Raw genomic sequence first — 19,037 nt, forward strand, 5'->3', positions numbered from 1 at the left:
TCTGTAAGTATTATAATTCACAAGCACAAGGTTTGGAGTCAGAAGACCAATTAAAGGCCATACGTGTCTTTACTAGTTTTCAGTCATTTTATGCCTTTGTCCTGGAGGCATTTGAGAAATGAGCTTTCTCCTTTGCATGGGGATGTGGCAAGGAGAGCTAGCTAGCCTCTCTAGTCTTCCCTTCTATGAGCACCCAGCTAGACTCTATTTCCCACCACCCTAGAAATTAGGTGTAGCCATGTGATTAAGTTCTCTCTAATGGAATATAAACATAAATGATGTGTGACATTTCCAGACATGGCCCACAAACACCTTCCCTGAATACTCCTCCCTGCTTTTCCCTTTTCTAGCTATTTAAGTTTTCAGCCATTGTAGAATTTTACGGTTTCATAGAAACACATGGGAAAGCCATACCCATGAGAAATTATAACCTTTTCATCATTTAATTATTCTATTTGTAAAATTCTTATCCTGGTTTCTGTGCTATTATTTCCCATTTCTTCTGCATTACTTTGAGATGCTGTATATTTTAACTAAAATATAATACTTCCTTCAACGTTTAAAGACATTATATATATACATATATGTATATATATAAAACCATGGAAGACTGAAACGTTAATAATATCTTATATTTTATTAAATAAATGATGATACAGAAATAATAGCCAAAATATTTATTACTGATTCCTTAAATACACTATTTAAAAACTCTTAGCTAAAACATTAAATTTTTGAGCCACTGGAAAAGTGAACTGCCTCACAGAAATACTTAATATTATATAGGGAATATGCTATTTTAACATTGACTCCATTAAGTTATTACTTTAAAAGGTACAGGGTGCTGTCATTACCCATTAAAATAAAAACACAATGAGATAAACACCACAGGACAACTACATGCTAATATTCTGAACTAACACTTCAAATGTGGACTGACCACATATTTTATTTAAAGCTTAAATAATAAATGTTTATTTTGGCTAAGACAGCTTTTATTGTCATTAGGTTCTACTGATTTTTGAGAAATAGAGCTGCTCCACACTGAATCCATTGATCTTGGCTGCCCCCACATGGAATGTCGATATTGATCACCACATGATCCCTTTCAGCACTTGTGTAAACAGGCAAAGATATGCACTCATCAGAGGAATACGGACCATATGCGCCCTGTTTAAAAAGAATTAATTTTGTTTTAAAATACAGCAATATACTGTGTTGCAACAGATCATTAGATAACCAAATATTAACACAAAATCTTCCCAAATAATAAAATATATTTAACATTTTATTATGAAATGTTTTAAATAAAGACTAGCATAATAAACCACATCATTCAGTTGCAACAATTATCAGCTCATGGCCAACTGTACTTCATTTATAACCTCCCCCAGCCCCAAATAATAGAGTATTTTGAATCAAATCCTACACATTATAAAATTTCATCTATAAGTATTTAAATATATGTCTATAAATAAAATATAAAAATATAATCAAAATATTATATCACATAAAAATATTAACAATAATTCCTTAATATCATCTTATACCCACTATGCCATTTTCCCATAAATTTTAAAAGATTTTTTTGGAAGAACCGCAATTCAAATAGAGCCCACACTTTGAGGTTTGTTATGTGTCCTAATTCTCCTAAATTTATTTTTTCTCCTTTATTCCTTGTAATTTGTTTGCTAAAGAACTATACCAAAGAGTTGCCCACATTCTGACTTTTGTTCGCTACATTCCCATGGTGTCATGTTCTTCTGTTCCCTGTATTCTTGTAAAGTGGGTCTGCAGGTGAGTTCAGATTCAGATTCAATTTCTGGTAAAAACACTGCATAGGTAGTAGTGTATACTTCAATCAAGAGGCATATAAAGTCTGGGTGTCTCTCTTTTTAGCTATTAGGAGCCATTGATGATCATTATTTATATTTAAGATTAAAAAATGATAATCTAATTCTACATCCCTTCATTTCCAGGCAGAAACAAATCTATAAAGAGGAACTTCCAGTTATCAATCATTTGATTACCATGAGGTACAGTTCATATAGGAAAGGCTGGAATAAATGCTATCTAATTTCCCTTTATTTACATGCTTTTAAAATAATGCATTTGTTCCCTAGCATACTGTAAAGGCGATCAATGAGCACCCTCTATTTTTTTAAGTATCATTATGAACTGGTGGATTTAAACATGTTCAATGTGCTTCAATGCAATGCAATTACTATCTTATTGGTGTTCAAAATGTCAATCTTTGTGCAGTGGGAACTCATTAGGCTGGCTCCTGAGGGTTTTTGTTTTTGTTTTGATATGTCCCTAGTAGTCTTCAGTAGCTTTCTTACCTTCTAGTATGTCAAGATGTTGTAAGTTCATCTTGTTTATTTGCTGTCCCAGAAATCAAAAATTAGTCATTACTCTGAGGATCCTTGGTTCCTTTAATGAGAAATGGTACTAGAGATCATAGTCTGGGTGCTAGGAATGATCTATCATTCTCCTTCTAGGATTTTTCAGTGACTGAAGCTTAGAAATATGTATTTTTTTTAAAGAAAAACATCAGAAGTTCATAATAGTAATTCCAATTCAAATTTAGCATTCATGTTTTTATTGAATTTATATAATTTTATTCAACTAATGGATAAGTTTTTAGAGTTAGAATGAAACTTAAGAGAAAAGTTAGACTCATTCTAGAATTTTACAAGTGACAAATCAGAAACCCATGAAGAATTTATCATGGTAACCTAGTTAGGCAAGTGGCAAAGTTGCTATAGGTAGTACGATTGAAAAAAAAAAATTGGCATTAGCTTGTTTAGGAGCTCCTGACCCTAGAGAGTAGATTACTCTCTGAGCATCTGTTTCCCTATCATAAAAGGAACATAAACAACACTGGTCCACCTAATGGGATGTTGGGTGAATCCAATGATGTATTATTAAGGAGTTCAAATACAAAGCATTATTTACTCACATAAGGACTACATATGCATAACTTTTCTTTAATTCCTACTAATTCTTAAATCAATTAGAAAAAAAGTCCCAGCTTTTTACCATCTACTACAGGTCATGGATGGTGCTAGGATAGAGAGAAATAAAAATATTTTTTCCTTCATGAAGAAATTTAAAGCATTCTATTTTTAAGTCTAAGCGGGCATTATATGGAATTTTGATTGTCTTTTCCAATCCTTTTCTCTACCCCCACAACACTAACTTTTCTAAGTCCTTGATATAAAACAGTTAAGTCCCTTTGAAAACTCATTCATTTCTAAAATTCCTAAATTGTAACCTGATTGACATGAGAAAATTCATTCTTTATGAAGAATCATTACCCAAATAGGTAAGAAGACCATCTGCCCTGAATGTTTCTAATTTTCCTCTCTGTTTGTATTGATGATTCTGTTACTCATCCATTCATTTAACAGCATTTATGTGCTAATATTGTACCTAGAATTATAAAAGCAAAGCATTTCAATATATATCCAAATAGAGAAAATAATAATCTTCTTTAAAGCTTAAAATTTAGTTTAAGAAACAACATACACATCAAATATTTAGAATATAATTTTTGGCAAAATGAGTATTTTAAAGAAAATCAAAATAAACTACTACTCTGGGATATGTTAACCTAACAAGGATTAATGGAGAGAATGAATCCTGAGTTGGGCCTCAGAAAAATACAGAATTTGGAGTAAAGAGAATTTTCAACCATTATTAGTCACTGCCTAATCTCTTCCCTCTTCTCCAATTCTGCTTAAATGGCAAAGCTTTAGCATTCACAAATTCCTGTAATTTTCATAACTCCTTAGCCATTCCTAAAATTAATAACCTAGTGTAGGCTTTCTTTTGGTATTGCCTTTAAATTCTTCAGCAAAGAGCAGACAAACATTGCATATTTGTTGAACTGAAATGATCTGAACCTATGAATGTTTATAATCCTAGAAAAGTTCTTAAATTATCTTCCTCTGCCACTCTATATTTGCTTTCTTTCCCATAACTTCTATGGTCAAAAATGAAAACATCACATTGAAATGTTTTATAATGCTATTCCTTTCTATTCAGAAGATTTTCTCTATATCTCTTCATTTTAATGCCAAGCAATTTTCTCTTTAAATTAGGAATTTAAGAGTAATGCAAAGTTGATTCTTTGCATATTCACTATCAATTTACCAGTTTTTGTATATATTTCCAAACCCTTCCAAACTTGCTTTTGGTTGTAGGCTTTTTGTTTGTTTTAAAGTGAGGGTACAAATCTTTCCAGCAAAACGTACAGTGTTTTAAAAGCGAAGTACCACAGTTGCTTCTTAAAATTTTATTTGTCATTGCTTAAAATCTCATAAACAGTAAATGTTACAACCTTCTGTAAAAAAAGTTAAATGGACTTGCCCTTATGTCACCAATAAATAAATGATCAAAGTAATAGAGCTAAGTACTTGGGCATTCTCACACTTAACACAATACCTTATGCAGACAGAAACTTTATATTGTTTAACTGAATTAAATTCTTATGCCACAATTCCCTCTTTAATATGTTTATCTTAACAGACAAAGTACAGATCCTGCTGGGCTGAAATATTTGGATGAAACTAAAATTTTATTAATAACTATTAATAAATACACTAAGTGCTCAGTTAATGCAAAAAGATATATTAGGAAAACTTCAAATAATATTATATTATATGTAAACAAATTAGTTTGACATTATTAAAATTAAATAATTAAAAATCTATATATTATGATTACTCACGCTCATGCCCATGCCCCAGGGAAAGTGGCTTAAAAGTATATGTGTACTACAAACAGAAGGCAATATGCTAATATGTGAAAGAAGACATTTACAAAGGCAAACGGTGATATTTGGTATTACATAGCCAACAAACTAAAGAAAATAACAAAATAAAACAACACCAGAAAACAAAAAAGCCCCAAATTATCCAGGTTAATTATGTTAACTATTTGGCCGATATCAACTCAAATTTCATTATGATAAAACACATGAGGGCAAACCAAAATATTTTTCTCATCAGAAATATATCTATGCATAAAGTCCAACTAACTTATTCTAACATATGCTTTCTGAATGTTTATGAACCAAGTCAGTGAACAGTTATTTTTTTTTAGAAAAGAAGATGTTATGACATCACAGGTTTCATGTATGTAAAAGTGGCATTATTAGTAAAGCAACCCTGGAAAAAATAACTATCTCAAAACAGGAAACAAAACAACTTGCCAACAATGAATATTTTGAAAGACTTTGTTCTGTCAAGAATGTCTAGCTACTCTACTTTGGTAGAGAAGTACTTCCCTCTATTTTTCAATAATACAATGCTAACAACATTGCTTTCATAGTAAGTTCTTAAGAAAAAAAAACCTGTCACATAGAAAAGACAGTAATTAAATATTTATTATATTTTAACCAGAGTGCATCCAAGGCAGAGTTTTCAGCATATATCATTTCATATATATGGTGAAAATACTTTAACGTAAAGAAAAGGCTGTTACTGTGAGTTGCTTGTGTAATCATTATATAGTCATAATTTCCCTGAGAATGAAATTGTTTCTGAAGTTGTACTGTCAGTTGTGGCAACTGTTGGAAGGTGTAGGCCTGTGGGGTTCAGGCTGGTCCAGGGCTTCTATGTTACTGTGGGGCTGATAAACCCGAAGTAACACTCTTTATTGGAAAAATAGAACAAAGGCAAACTGACTTCCTGTGGAATGTCAGAACAGGACATTATCTAAGACTGATCTACCTCATAAAGTAGTGTTTCCCAAGCTATGTTATGTGGAACATAGATCCAGATGGAGGGTGGGGTGTAGATGCATGAACAGGGTTGCATGTTAAGTATTTTGGGAGTTCTCAGCGTTTTTAATATCCTCAAATACATCATGAAGTTCCAAATTTAAATCCGTTTACTGAACAATTTTTCAGAGAACCATTATGGAATAATGTAGTGTCAAACAATTTTTAGGAACTGCTTTGGAGAAAGTGAATGCTTTTTTGGGTAAAATCCTGTAGGGAAATCTTATTGTACCTATATTAATTTAACCCCTAGAACTGAACTGGAACTTGAAGAACCTTAAGAGTCTGCATCATGAATGAATGACCGCATAAATGAACAGTGTGAGTGTAAGTATATTAACGTCCTGCACATAGATAATGGTAAACAGAAACACTAGGAAAACATTAGCACCAGCATTTTACTTCCTTTTAATTCTTGAGCATTCATAATTCTAATTTTGTTAACTGGCAAAGTACATTACATTTATAATAGAAGCAATGGTAAACCTCCCCCTCCCCTCAATAAAAGGCTTAGAATTTGTTGTTCATATCCTTTGTTAAGTATTACCACATATTAAAAAATCTCAAAGTTCTTCACTCTTCTGCAACCTAAAATGCTCTTTAAAAAAATGTAGGTGCTATGTACCTCCTAGTGCCTGAGTTGTCTGGCATGTTTCTGCTGAAATAATGCTATTCAGGACTTTTAGGGGTCAGATAATATTATTGAAATAATTTGTGGAAAAACCTTCTTCTGACCTAAAAGGAATTAGTCACCGAAGTTCTGAACTCCATTATTTTATCTAAGCTTATCAAAGGATTCTGAACTTTCTGCAATAAAGTAGCTGTAAGAGTAAGTGGCAAAAGTAATTCTTTTTACTTGTTCATATAAATTGATGTTGATGCGTCCTTCGATTTTATGCTGGTTCCTTCCCTCTTGGTAAAAACGCGTTAAAATGCTGATGCCCCCACCAAATTCTGTAAAACTTATTAAAAACAGCTATAGTTGCCCTAAAAAAAAATGATTTCTTGAACAAAAATAGTGCTTAACTCAAGCAAAAGTTGGAGAGTTTGATAGTTTATACAGAGTCAGCAAACTTTTCTGTAAGAGGTCAGATAGTAAATATTTTATGGGCTATATGGTCTTGGATACAACTATATCCTCAACTCTGCTGTAGTAGTCTGAAAGCATCTACATAAATGGGCATAGCTGTTTTCCAAACAAAACTTTCTTTATGGACACTGGAATTTGAATTTCAGATAATTTTCACATCATAGAATATTGGGTTGGCCAAAAAGTTCGTTCGGGTTTTTCTGTAACATACTTTTGGCCAATCCAGTACTATCCTTCTAAGTTTTTCATCTGTTTAAAAATGTAAAAGTCATTCATGCTCACAAGACTGTGGGCTGTACAAAAACAGGCAGCATACTGGATTTGGCTTGTGGCCTGTAGTTTTCCAAACTCTGGTTTATACTGTTAGGTGGCCTCAGTATTAGGCCTAAGATTTAAGAGAGATAACCTGGATTTGAAACTTAGTTGCTTACCTATTAACTATGTTATCTTTATCTTGGTCAAGTTATACAATCTTTTAAGCTTCCATTTTCTTAGTTTACAATGGAGATGATAATTCCTATTTCAAATGTTTTTGGAAAGCCTAAATATCTTGTATTCTAAACAGTTTGTACAGTGCTTGGCACATAACCAATACAAATAAATGCTCATTGCTATTGTTCAAACACTAGTGCTACTACTGGGGGACCCATAACAAATCACTCTATTTACCAGATTCACGGTTTCTTCCTCAGCAAAACAGAGAGAAAAACTACTCTACCATACTCAGAGGACTGCAATGAAAGGTAAGTGTGATTGTATTTCACCCTATGCCAATCCTCAATTCTCTCAGTGCTAGACTGCTTTTCTAAAACTACAGATCTGATCTTACAACACACGTGGTCTAAGCTCTCAATGGCTTTCTATGATCATAAGATAGTCTAAACTCCTTGGCATGGCTCCATGGCTTGTCGTACTTGGTCTTAGTCTTCCTTTCTGACCGCATCCCCTACCACTCTCCATTTGAACCATTCCAGTACATTCCAGATATACTATTCTTTCAGTTCCCAAAATAACCTAAATTCTTTTCGTATCTCCATGCATTTAAATATACTTCCCCTTCTATATGGAATGCCTTGCCCCTACCATTTTTGAATTTGTCCTTGAACTTTTCTTACTTCTACTGTGACTACAGTCCTGAGAAGCTGCTTCCTCTCCCTGTGAGGTCATCTGACTTTCCCTCATCTGCTTATACAAGATAGAGCTGCGGTCTCCTTCATTTGCCAAAGCACTTCATGTAAACCTCCATAATTGTACTTCTGTAACTCTGAACTCTAATAGTTTCTTTACCCGTTTGCTCCTCTACTCAACAGAAGACTCTGATGGAAGAGATTTATTTTTGTTATCCCAGGGTTCAGAATATGGTACACAGGAACTTAATTATCTAATGATGATTGAAAGCACTTAGTACACTATAAAGCACCATATGAAATAAGTTAATTATTATACTATTATAAAAACATTTAAAAGTGTTGGCATCAGGAAAAATTAGACTTACCATGTATGACGCCCTGCTAGGTACTTCACAGACACAGGACCTTATTTATTCCTCAACATGGTCCTATACAAACATCATTATCTCCACTTTCAAATGAGGAAACTGGCTCAATGAGGTTAGGTAATTTGCTCCAAATCACCCAGCTCATAAGTTTGGGAGCTGGGAGTGGCATTTAGACTGCTGGACTCCAAAATTTCATGTTCTGAAACATTTAGCAATATACCTCATATTCTCTCCTTCTTAGCTGATCTAGGAGAGGCAGGCAAAGCAGTAAGATTATATGGGACGAAGAGGCTCGCTGTAAAGGAAGGAGGGGAAAAAAGAGGTGGGGAAGTATCTTAAACCCTTCCATTACATGGCAGGAAAAAGTGCAGAAGGCTTTGGGAAATCTCTTTTATAAAAATAATAAATTCATATTATCTTTCAGCCACCTCTTTTATTGGCTAAATATTCCAATTCATTTTACCTCTCTTTACATGAGATATTTTTCAAATTAAATTACTTTTAGCTTTCTATTCCAATCCTGATTTTTTAAAGTGTGGTAAATAAAACTGGATAGAAATGATACTCAAAGTAAAATATTGTGGAGGGATAAATTCCAAGTCTTATAATGTTATGTTGCTTTTCATACAACCCAGTTAACAGATTGGCTTCTGTTCATAACCACACTGCATTCCTGATCTGCATTCAGTTTGTGATCAATTATGTGGGTATTGCTCTAGGTCACTCTCTTTTGCATTTATGCCTACTCATTCTCCATGCTCTATTTTTATTGCTGGGGTTTCTCCTTAAGTGAATCATTTTATATATGTCCTACCTTTCCCCCCATCAAGGTCATTATATGGCTTTCAAATTTGTTTGCCAGAGAAGTAACACTTCTCATAATTTGGATTCATTTGAATTCATCTCTGTCATCATATACAATTTTATATATTATGGTTATAACCCTCAGCAAATTTTAGCCTTAACTTTTTTTTTTTTTTTTTTTTGCTGTATGCGGGCCTCTCACAGCTGTGGCCTCTCCCGCTGCGGAGCACAGGCTCCGGACGCGCAGGCTTAGTGGCCATGGCTCACGGGCCCAGGCGCTCCGCGGCATGTGGGATCCTCCCGGACCGGGGCATCAACCTGTGTCCTCTGCATCGGCAGGCGGACCCCCAACCACTGCGCCACCAGGGAAGCCCTAGCCTTAACTTTTGTATAGAACTTTCGATCTGGTCCACACACCTAATGTGTGTAATCCATAATTTACCAACTTTTTGACATACAAATTTCTTACATGAATCAATAGCCAGAGAGAACAACTTCTCCCTTCTCTGTCACTCTACTACTAGAGAAAATGAAGCTTATATGGGGGGTGGAAATGGCGAGTTTCACAGAAATGTATGTTCCTTTAGGTCAGAGGATGCTCTTATAGCTCTCTGAGCAATAACTGTTAATTATGGCTTTACTAGTTTTTATTTTAAAATAAATATTCTGATGCTTTGGATTTTTTTATTTTACAAAAAGAATTATAATAATTGGAAAATTCAATGAAGTATTTCACAACTAGAAAACTCATTTTTCTTGTAGTAAGCAGTATATGAAATAGTTTGTTGGTGATTAGATACAGAATCAAAACTTTAAAGTTTATTCACATGTATTCTTACTTACATTTAGTAAAAGTTATGTGTTTCATCTACAACTATGTCTTATTTTAAAGGCAAATATCCCTCAAGTGCCATTGTTGAAAGTTCTTTCAAAAATTGAAGGTTTTGGACTTCCCTGATGGCGCAGTGGTTAAGAATCCACCTGCCAATGCAGGGGACACGGGTTCAAGCCCTGGTCTGGGAAGATTCCACATGCCGTGGAGCAACTAAGCCCGTGCGTCACAACTACTGAGCCTGCGCTCTAGAGCCCACGTGCCACAACTACTGAAGCATGAGCGCCTAGAGCCCATGCCCCACAACAAGAGAAGCCACCACAATGAGAAGACTGTGCACCGCAACAAAGAGTAACCCCCACTCGACACAACTAGAAAAAAGCCCGTGTGCAGCAATGAAGACCCAATGCAGCCAAAAATAAATAAATAAATTTATTAAAAAAAAATTGAAGGTTTTAAAAGGGAAAAAGTTAACCGAATAAGCCTCTGTCAAGACAGTTTTCTTCATCTGCCAATCAGCAGCATAGTGACATGGTATTAGATGTGTATTAACACCTTGATGCTTTCGATTTCTGCATGCCAAGCTACAGGGAAGTCATTTAACTTATGTGAACACACATTTCCTCATTTGAAAACAGGAATAATAATATCTACCTTGCAGGGCTACTCAGAAAAGTATGTAAGGTAAAGTATATAAAACATTTAGCACACTGCTGAAAATAATAGGAACACAATATGTGGTAGTTCAGATTACCATTTAAGGCTTTTTTCTTATTAGACTATAACTTATTTAGAAATTAAAAACTATAATGTTATTCTTTCCATAACAAAATAAAGCTTTTAAAATGTCCTGTACATCTTAAAAATTATAAAGGACATAATATTTGGACTGTAAATTTGTTCAAATGCAGGTAAGATTAGAAAGTAAACGAAAAATTCATAGGCCAATTATATCTTATTGAAAAGATAAAATCTAAAAATGAATTGATTAAATTAAAACTTGTTCCTGTCAAAAATGTATTACCTGTGGAATCCAGCCCATAAAACAAGGGAGAACTGATGATACACTAGGAGAATCATGCTGATTTTCAGAAAGTCGATTTCCATCAAAACTGCATCCTTCCAGTAATAAGCCACTGATCTGTCATAGAAACATATAAACCATTAAAATATGTATTAAAGGCTGAAATGGCAGGAGTTACTACAGTATATCTTCAGAAGAAAGGCAACAATTTTCATTGTGACTATTCATTCCAAACAATGTGAAAACAAAGATCATGGTATTTTGTTTGATAATAATGTAGGTGAAGACCTGAACCAATGTTCACTGTGAGCTTCCTTTAGGCTGAATCCTCAATTTTAGCAAGTATTTTGGAAAAAAAGACTTATAAATGTCATTAGTTATATAATTGCATATGTCTTGGCATTAGATTAATAGACATATAATGACAAAAGCCAAAAAGTTACTCTTTTTCCAGGAGGGGGAAAGAAAAGTATACTAGAGAAAAAGAACATGTGCTACCTGCTTGGAATTCCAACATCATTTTCTAAAAAATAGAACAAAATTTGGAAAGGTTAATGAAAAGATTCTTGACATGTCATGCAGAGCTGAAAGAAGAATAAAAAAGGAGAAAGAGTTCATCTCTTATTCTAAATTAAACTTAGTGTAAATTTACAAAGTTATGAAAATAAAAATATAATTATTTTGGTAATATTAGTTTCATATTTCTTTAAAAGTGTTCATTCTTTTCGTTTCTGTAGTGTTAATCTACCCTGAGTTTATCTAAAGGCAACAAACGTAGAGCCTGCATTTGCATTCAGACCCCCATCTATAGTCTCACAATTTAAACTTGATAGAAAATGTAAACAATCTTATAAATATTGTATAGTACATTTTAAGTTAACATACTATAGAATTTTAGAGTCAAGGGAACACTTTAAGTTGGAAGTGTTGAAATCATTTTCAGTTATAACTAGAGAATGGTTTAGGGACAAGGAGGTACTAGTAGAGTATGCCTTGACAAATAGTTCTGATTAGCTAAATTTATAGTAGGGTTCTTTACCATGAAAAGATAAGCAACTTGTTTGTCAGTGAAAGAGATGGGATTAAAAATAGAATTATTGAATTCCTAAGTTCAATATTCTTTCTACTATACCACTAATGTGATGTTATACAGGCCACTTCAGGGTTGTTGAAGTATTGCCTTGAAGAAACGTAAATTAAAATTTAAAGAGTACTTGCTAATTTCAGTGCTAGAAAATCTCTACAAGATAACTCTTCTAAGGCCTCTTCTAGAAATTTCATTGAGTTTTGCGCTCAATTGGTCTTTATAGAAATTTGTAAAAGTAGTCCCCACTGATAGTGTCACAACTTGACTATGTAATATGCATATACAGATATAAACTCATCATTTTCCTCTTCTAACCAGGGGGTAGGAGGGGTGAGAAATACTATTCTCTGGAGCCTATTTCAGTAATTGGCACCACTGACCATGTAGTTGCTTAATCAGACACCTGGGAGACATTCTTGGTTCCTTCTCCTGAACTTCCCACATGCCATCAACTATCAAGTCCAGCCACTTCCAAGAAAATCTTTTAAATCTCTCCTTTTCTCTCTATACTCTCTATCATTCCCCTACTTTGGAATGTAAAGTAAAAAAAATGAAAACATAAGAACTTCAAAAAGCGATACCCTGTTGTTTATATAATAAAATGATAATATATCAGGGATTGGAGTAGTATCAACAAATGGTACCCTTGTTCCATCTGGAATTCTGCATCAATGGAAGGTGAAAAAACAGGTAGGCCCAAAATATTACCTTTATTACTGAAAAAGATAGTTTGGAGGATATAACAGGTCTCCAGGCAAATGGACTTGCTAATATCAACACTAAACACAAGAATTTGGAAGGCTTAACTTCTAGTTATGACAGTACTAAGCTAAGGAGCCAGCTGTACCAGGTGCAGAGACTGCCTTGAAGGGGCAGAGCAGAATGTGTACACCCAAAAGAAAAGCATAGGAAGGCGCAGTATTCAGCCCTGGGTTTCTGACTCAAACTCACAGTCAGATAAACACCTTTATCTGACACCTTTCCTGGAAAGGAAGGAGTCAGGTAGAAGGCAGAGAGTGTCTAGGAGTATGAACCTTAGTAAATATTCCTCCACGCAGAAAAAAACAACAGGAGCAGGAAATAAGAAATCCCCTCTAACATTATATTTAAAACACTTGGAAAATTGCCTGATATACAGCAAATGCTCAATAAGTATTAGCTATTACTGTTCATTTAATCTAATCCATATTCAAATTTCTAGACATTTAGAATTGTTTCATATAGTGTATCCATTTAAATAAGGCAAAATAAGGTTTGATTGGAAATTATTTAAATAATTCCAATCAAAAAATTTTTGCTTATATTTGATTTTGCAAAATATTTCCCAAATTTGTCCTAGATAACTGAGTCTATCCATCACTTAATTTATACATCAAAGAGCTAGGCGATGTGTTAGAGCGTGCTTTCTAATTTGATCAATACTGTACTTCCACTCTCTTTTTCACCTCCTTTAAATGATAAGCTATATTAAAATGCTATTTATACTTAACATATATACTTATGGGGCAAACTTCATATTTTTCTATTAAAAGTTTGTTAGAAGTCTATCTTAGTCATTAGTACCTTATTGTGCATGACACATATCCCTTGGATGCAAAGAAATAATTACTGAGATCAGAGCTCATTTGTTTACATTATTTTATTTTATTTTTTCAAGTAGATATTTTTTTGAATTCCAGTATTTTCTTTATTTCCACAAGAGAGACATTTGAAAATATTAACTATATCAACACCTGATCTCTCTTTTCTTTTACTTTAATCTTTTTTTAATTGAAGTATAGTTGATTTACAATATTGTGCTAATTTCAGGTGTACAGTGAAGTAATTCAGTTATACATACATATATATCTATTTCTTTCAGATTCTTTCCCCTTATAGGTTATTACAAAATATTGAGTATAGCTCCCTGTGCTATACAGTAGGTCCTTGTTGGTCATCTATTTTATGCATAGTAGTGTGTATATGTTAATCCCAAACTCCTAATTTATCCCTCTCTCCCTCTTTCCCCTTTGGTAACCATAGGGGCTATGTCTGTTTACATTATTTTAAAAGAACAGCATTGTTGAGGCTGCTTCTTGACATCTGTACAAATATACTATTTGAGTTGAACGCAAATAATTAAGTGAAAGGCATCTAAATGTGCATCTCTTGCTGTAATACCATTTCCTCTAACTATTCTTGTTTTGCTTATAAATGCATAGCTTTCAATTTAACAGAATAGGAACAGCATAAAATCATTAAAGCAAAAGGAAAAGAATCTGTACTTGGATGTTATTCACACTTGAAACCTCTGATTAAAACATCTGAAACAGAGGGGCAGTTGCAAAAGTAAGAAAATAAAAAAAACAAAACAACAATGACAACAAAAACTCCAAAAAAACCCCTCACACATATTTCGTTCTGTTTATAGTTTCAAAACCATTTATTAAGGGGAGTATGTATCAGGCCAACCACAACTGCATAAATATATTTCAAATAACTAACTACCATGACCCCAACCTACTTTGAAAAGCCTATTTTAAGATCAATCTGATTCAATTCTTTGAGGTGAGACTCAAAAGGGATTAGCAACAGTAATAGTAGTGACTTTGCTCACTAAAAACAGGATTAAAGCCATTAATTTATTTCATATACAATGCTGAATTCCTTGAATACTTCTTATTTTAACTTGAATTTAACTTGGATTTAACAGTGAATTAAATGTTTCCTTTGCACAGCAAAGGAAACCATCACATAATGAAAAGATAAGCTATGGAATGAGAGAAAATATTTGCAAACAATGTACCAACAAGGGGTTAATATACAAAATATACAAAGAGCTCACACAACACAACATTGAAAAAACAAACTACCCAGTCAAAAAATGGGCAGAAGACTTAAATAGACATTTCTCCAAAGACGACTTTCAGATGGCCAACAGACACATGAAAAGATACTCAATATCACTAATTTTAGAGAAATGTAAGTCAAAACTATAATGAGGTATCACCTCACACCTGTCAGAATGGGTATCATCAAAAAGCCTACAAATAATAAATGCTGGAGAGGTTGTGGAGAAAAGGGAACCCTCATACTGTTGGTGGGAATGTAAATTGGTGCAGCCACTGTGAAGAATGGGAGATTCCTTAAAAACTAAGTATAAAGTTACCATATGATCCAGCAATCTCACTCCTGGGCATATATATGAAAAAGATGAAAACTCTAATTTGAAAAGATACATGCACCCCAATGTTCATCACAGAACTATATAGTCAAGATATGGAAACAACCCAAGTGCCCATCAACAGACAACTGACTTAAGAAGATGTGGTATACATATACAATGGGATATTACTCAGCCATAAAAAGAATGAAATACTGTGATTTGCAGCAAGATGGATGGCCCTAAAGAATATACTAAATGAAATAAGTCAGACAGAAAAGCAAATATTATGATATCACATATATGGAATCTAAAAAATAATACAAATGAATCTGTATACAAAACAAACACTCACAGACACAGAAAACAAACTTATGCCTAAATGAACATCTCTCCAAAGAAGACATACAGATGGCCAAGAGGCACATGAAAGGCTCTAATTAGCATCACTAATTAGAGAAATGCAAATCAAAACTACAATGAGGTATCACCTCACACCAGTTAGAATGGACATCATCAGAAAGTCTACAAATAACAAATGCTGGAGAGCATGTGGAGAAAAGGGAACCCCCTTGCACTGTTGGAGGGAATGTAAATTTATACAGCCACTGTGGAGAACTGTATGGAGGTTCCTGAAAATAGTAGAAATAGAATTACCATATGACCCAGCAATCCCACTACTGGGCATATACCCAGAGAAAATCATAATTCAAAAAGATACATGCACCCCAATGTTCATTGCAGCTCTACTTACAATAGCCAGGTCATGGAAGTAACCTAAATGCCCATCGACAGACAAATGGATAAATAAGATGCGGTACATATATACAATGGAATATTACTCAGCCATAAAAAGGAAGGAAATTGGGTCATTTGTAGAGACGTGGATGGACCAAGAGCCTGTCATACAGAGTGAAGGAAGTCAGAAAGAGAAAAGCAAATATCGTGTATTAACACATATATGCGGAGTCTAGAAAAATGGTACAGGTGAACCGGTTTGCAAGGCAGAAATAGAGACAAAGATGTAGAGAAAAAACGTATGGACACCAAGGAGGGAAAGTGGGGGGGGGGGGCTGGTGGTGGGATGAACTGGGAGATTGGGATTAACATATATACACTAATATGTATAAAACAGATAACTAATAAGGACATGCTGTATAAAAAATAAATTAAAAAAAAAGAAAACAAACTTATACTTACCAAAGGGGAAAGGGAGGCGGAGATAAAGTAGGCATATAAGATTAACAGATACAAACTACTATACATAAAATAGATAAGCAACAAGGATTTACTCTATAGCACAGTGAACTATATTCACTAATATCCTCTAATGGAAAATAATCTGAAAAAAAAATATATAACTGAATCACTGTGCTGTATACCTGAAACTAACACAAAATTGTAATTCAACTATACTTCAATTTAAAATATTATATTTATTGTTATCAGTCATATATTTGAAATTATTTTCAGTATATTTAATATATAGTTTTCCTCTTTATTTCTTTTTGTTTAATTTTTCTCCTTTTCTGCTAATGGACTGCGTATCTATTTTTAAGCTTTTAACCATATCTTTTGAATAGTAACATTTTCTAATGTTAGTGACAATAGTGACATTTTCTAATGAATTCTTAGTTATTCAGTACTTCTGAACATGACATGGATTTTATTTTAGCATGTTATTTCTAATCTAATTATTACTGTTTAGAGTTTTAGTTTTAGTTTAAACATAATAAAAAGTTATATTTTACAGTCAATACTTAATTTAAATTACATGCTAAAATTAAATTATTTTGTAATTTTTGGGCTCACTATTATTTTTGGTATATTTTGTTTTCTCTCTGGCTTTTCTTTTTCATGTTTTAATGAAACATTAACATTCTTTGAGGTTCTGAGAGTGGTAAGCCCTTGTGGTGTTTGGGTTTCTGGAAATATCTTTTTATTGCTTTCATTACTGAATGATATTTTAGATGGGAATTCAAGTTTGAGGTTAACAATTACTATTCCTCATCAATTTGAATATATTACTCACTCCATTGCCTTTTGGCATCTAGTGAGCTGATGAGTAATCTATTTGATGTTATTTTTTGTTTTTTTGTATTTTTTTTTTGGTTGGAACTTTGACTTTTCTATCTGGTAGCTTTTAAGATTTTTTCACTTTAACCCTGATATTGTATAGTTTCATTATAGTGTAACGAGGTGTGAACTTGAATATACTTTTAGTTAATTTTTTTGGTACTTTGCATGTGCATTTCACCTGAGAACTCTTACCATTTTCCAATTCTGGAAAATCCCTGCAACTAATTTTTCAAATTTTGCTTCTCTGCCATTCTGTCTGTTCTATAGTAGAAATCCTTTTACAAGTAGGATAGAATGCCTTAAACTATCCTCTATGTCTGATAATATCTCTTTCATATTTTTAACACTTTACATTTGTGATCAGTTCTGAGTTAATTCCTTAGCACTAACTTCCAATTAATATGTCTTTTATCAATTGTATCTAATGTAGAGTATATTTAATCTATCAATATTTCATTTAAAGATTATATTTTTCATCTCCAAGACTACTGATTGGTTTTCACATCTACCTACATATAACTGTATTATTTCTGCCTGTTTCTATTCTGTGAGTTCTGATAATTTTTTTAGTGAAAGTTATTCTTTCTTACAACTGTTTACGGAAACTAAAATAAATATTTTAACATTTTTTATCAGATTTTCCCAAAAGTAATAATAAATGAAATGACCAGATGTTGATTAACCTAATGATTTTGCTCATTTTCTTTTCTAGGATTAGATTTTTTCCCCATTTATTTGGATTTGGGTTTCTAGGTTCATCTTGAGGGGTATTTTATTTTTCTCCCACATACCTCTATAGTGACATTTCCAAATCTACATAGCTATAAAATTTACAATGCCAGTTTGGAGGTTCTATTCTGCAGGTGTTGGAGATATTGCAGTTCTAAGCTATTGATCTGGTGGTTAGTGTGGCTCAATATCTAATATTAAGTCTATGCCTTTATCTTTCAGCTCCCTTAGGCCAATAACTTTATTCAGTCTCCTTTTATTGGAGAGCTGGAGAGCCTAATCTCAGTCCTGGATTTAAGCAATGACCCTTGTTTCAGTCTCCATTTCACATATAGCACCACTAATTCCTTTCACTCTGCTGGGGCCATACTGTTCATTGCTTCCTACCTCTGGACTTGGAGCTCAAGACCTGTACTTTCAGACATAGTCACAATTTTACTTTGTCCTGCTTCTGATGCAATGAAATACTGATGTTTGTGGTTTCTTCTTTTTATATTTTTTCTATCATTATATATCTATCCGGAGCAGACAGAATGAATCATTAGCTCCCTGGGCCATCTTCACCTGAAGTTCTCAACTGTTTAAAATCAGAATACATTATACAATATAATATATAAAAGGAGGAAAGAAAAATGGGTAGACAAATATCTAGGGGGATATATTAAGTATATCTCTTAGAATGAAAGAAAAATAAAGTTTGTACTGAATGTGTTAGGTCCATTTAATTATAAAAAGAAATTTTGAGGGAAAAGTGTCTTAAAATATTAAAATTAATCTGTATAATGGTTTCATAGGTCTGTTTGCTTATTAAAAAATTCATAAAGTTGTATTCTTAAGATTTGTGCAACTTACTGTATGATATTATGCTTCACTATAAAACTTTACCAAAAATAAGATATAGAGGTCAACATGAGGAGGCTCTACACATGAGCCAAAGACTAGGGATACTGCACATGAAAAAGAA

At 33.3% G+C, this 19,037-nt stretch overlaps 1 protein-coding gene across 1 annotated transcript in view; it reads right to left on the bottom strand.

The window, feature by feature from the left end:
• Positions 1-634: 634 nt before the first annotated feature.
• Positions 635-19,037, bottom strand: part of DYNC2H1 (dynein cytoplasmic 2 heavy chain 1) — a 364,114-nt gene continuing 345,711 nt past the window's right edge. Inside the window, exons 88-89 of the mRNA XM_029208148.1 lie at positions 11,037-11,153; positions 635-1,170 (exon numbers count right to left, since the gene is read on the bottom strand). Coding sequence (XP_029063981.1) covers positions 1,012-1,170; positions 11,037-11,153 — 276 coding nt within the window. The 3' untranslated portion in view covers positions 635-1,011. The remainder of the gene's footprint in view (positions 1,171-11,036; positions 11,154-19,037) is intronic.

This window comes from Monodon monoceros, unplaced genomic scaffold, assembly GCF_005190385.1.
Source record: "Monodon monoceros isolate NGI ecotype Baffin Bay Population unplaced genomic scaffold, NGI_Narwhal_1 Super_Scaffold_7, whole genome shotgun sequence".
Classification (NCBI taxonomy): Eukaryota; Metazoa; Chordata; class Mammalia; order Artiodactyla; family Monodontidae; genus Monodon; species Monodon monoceros.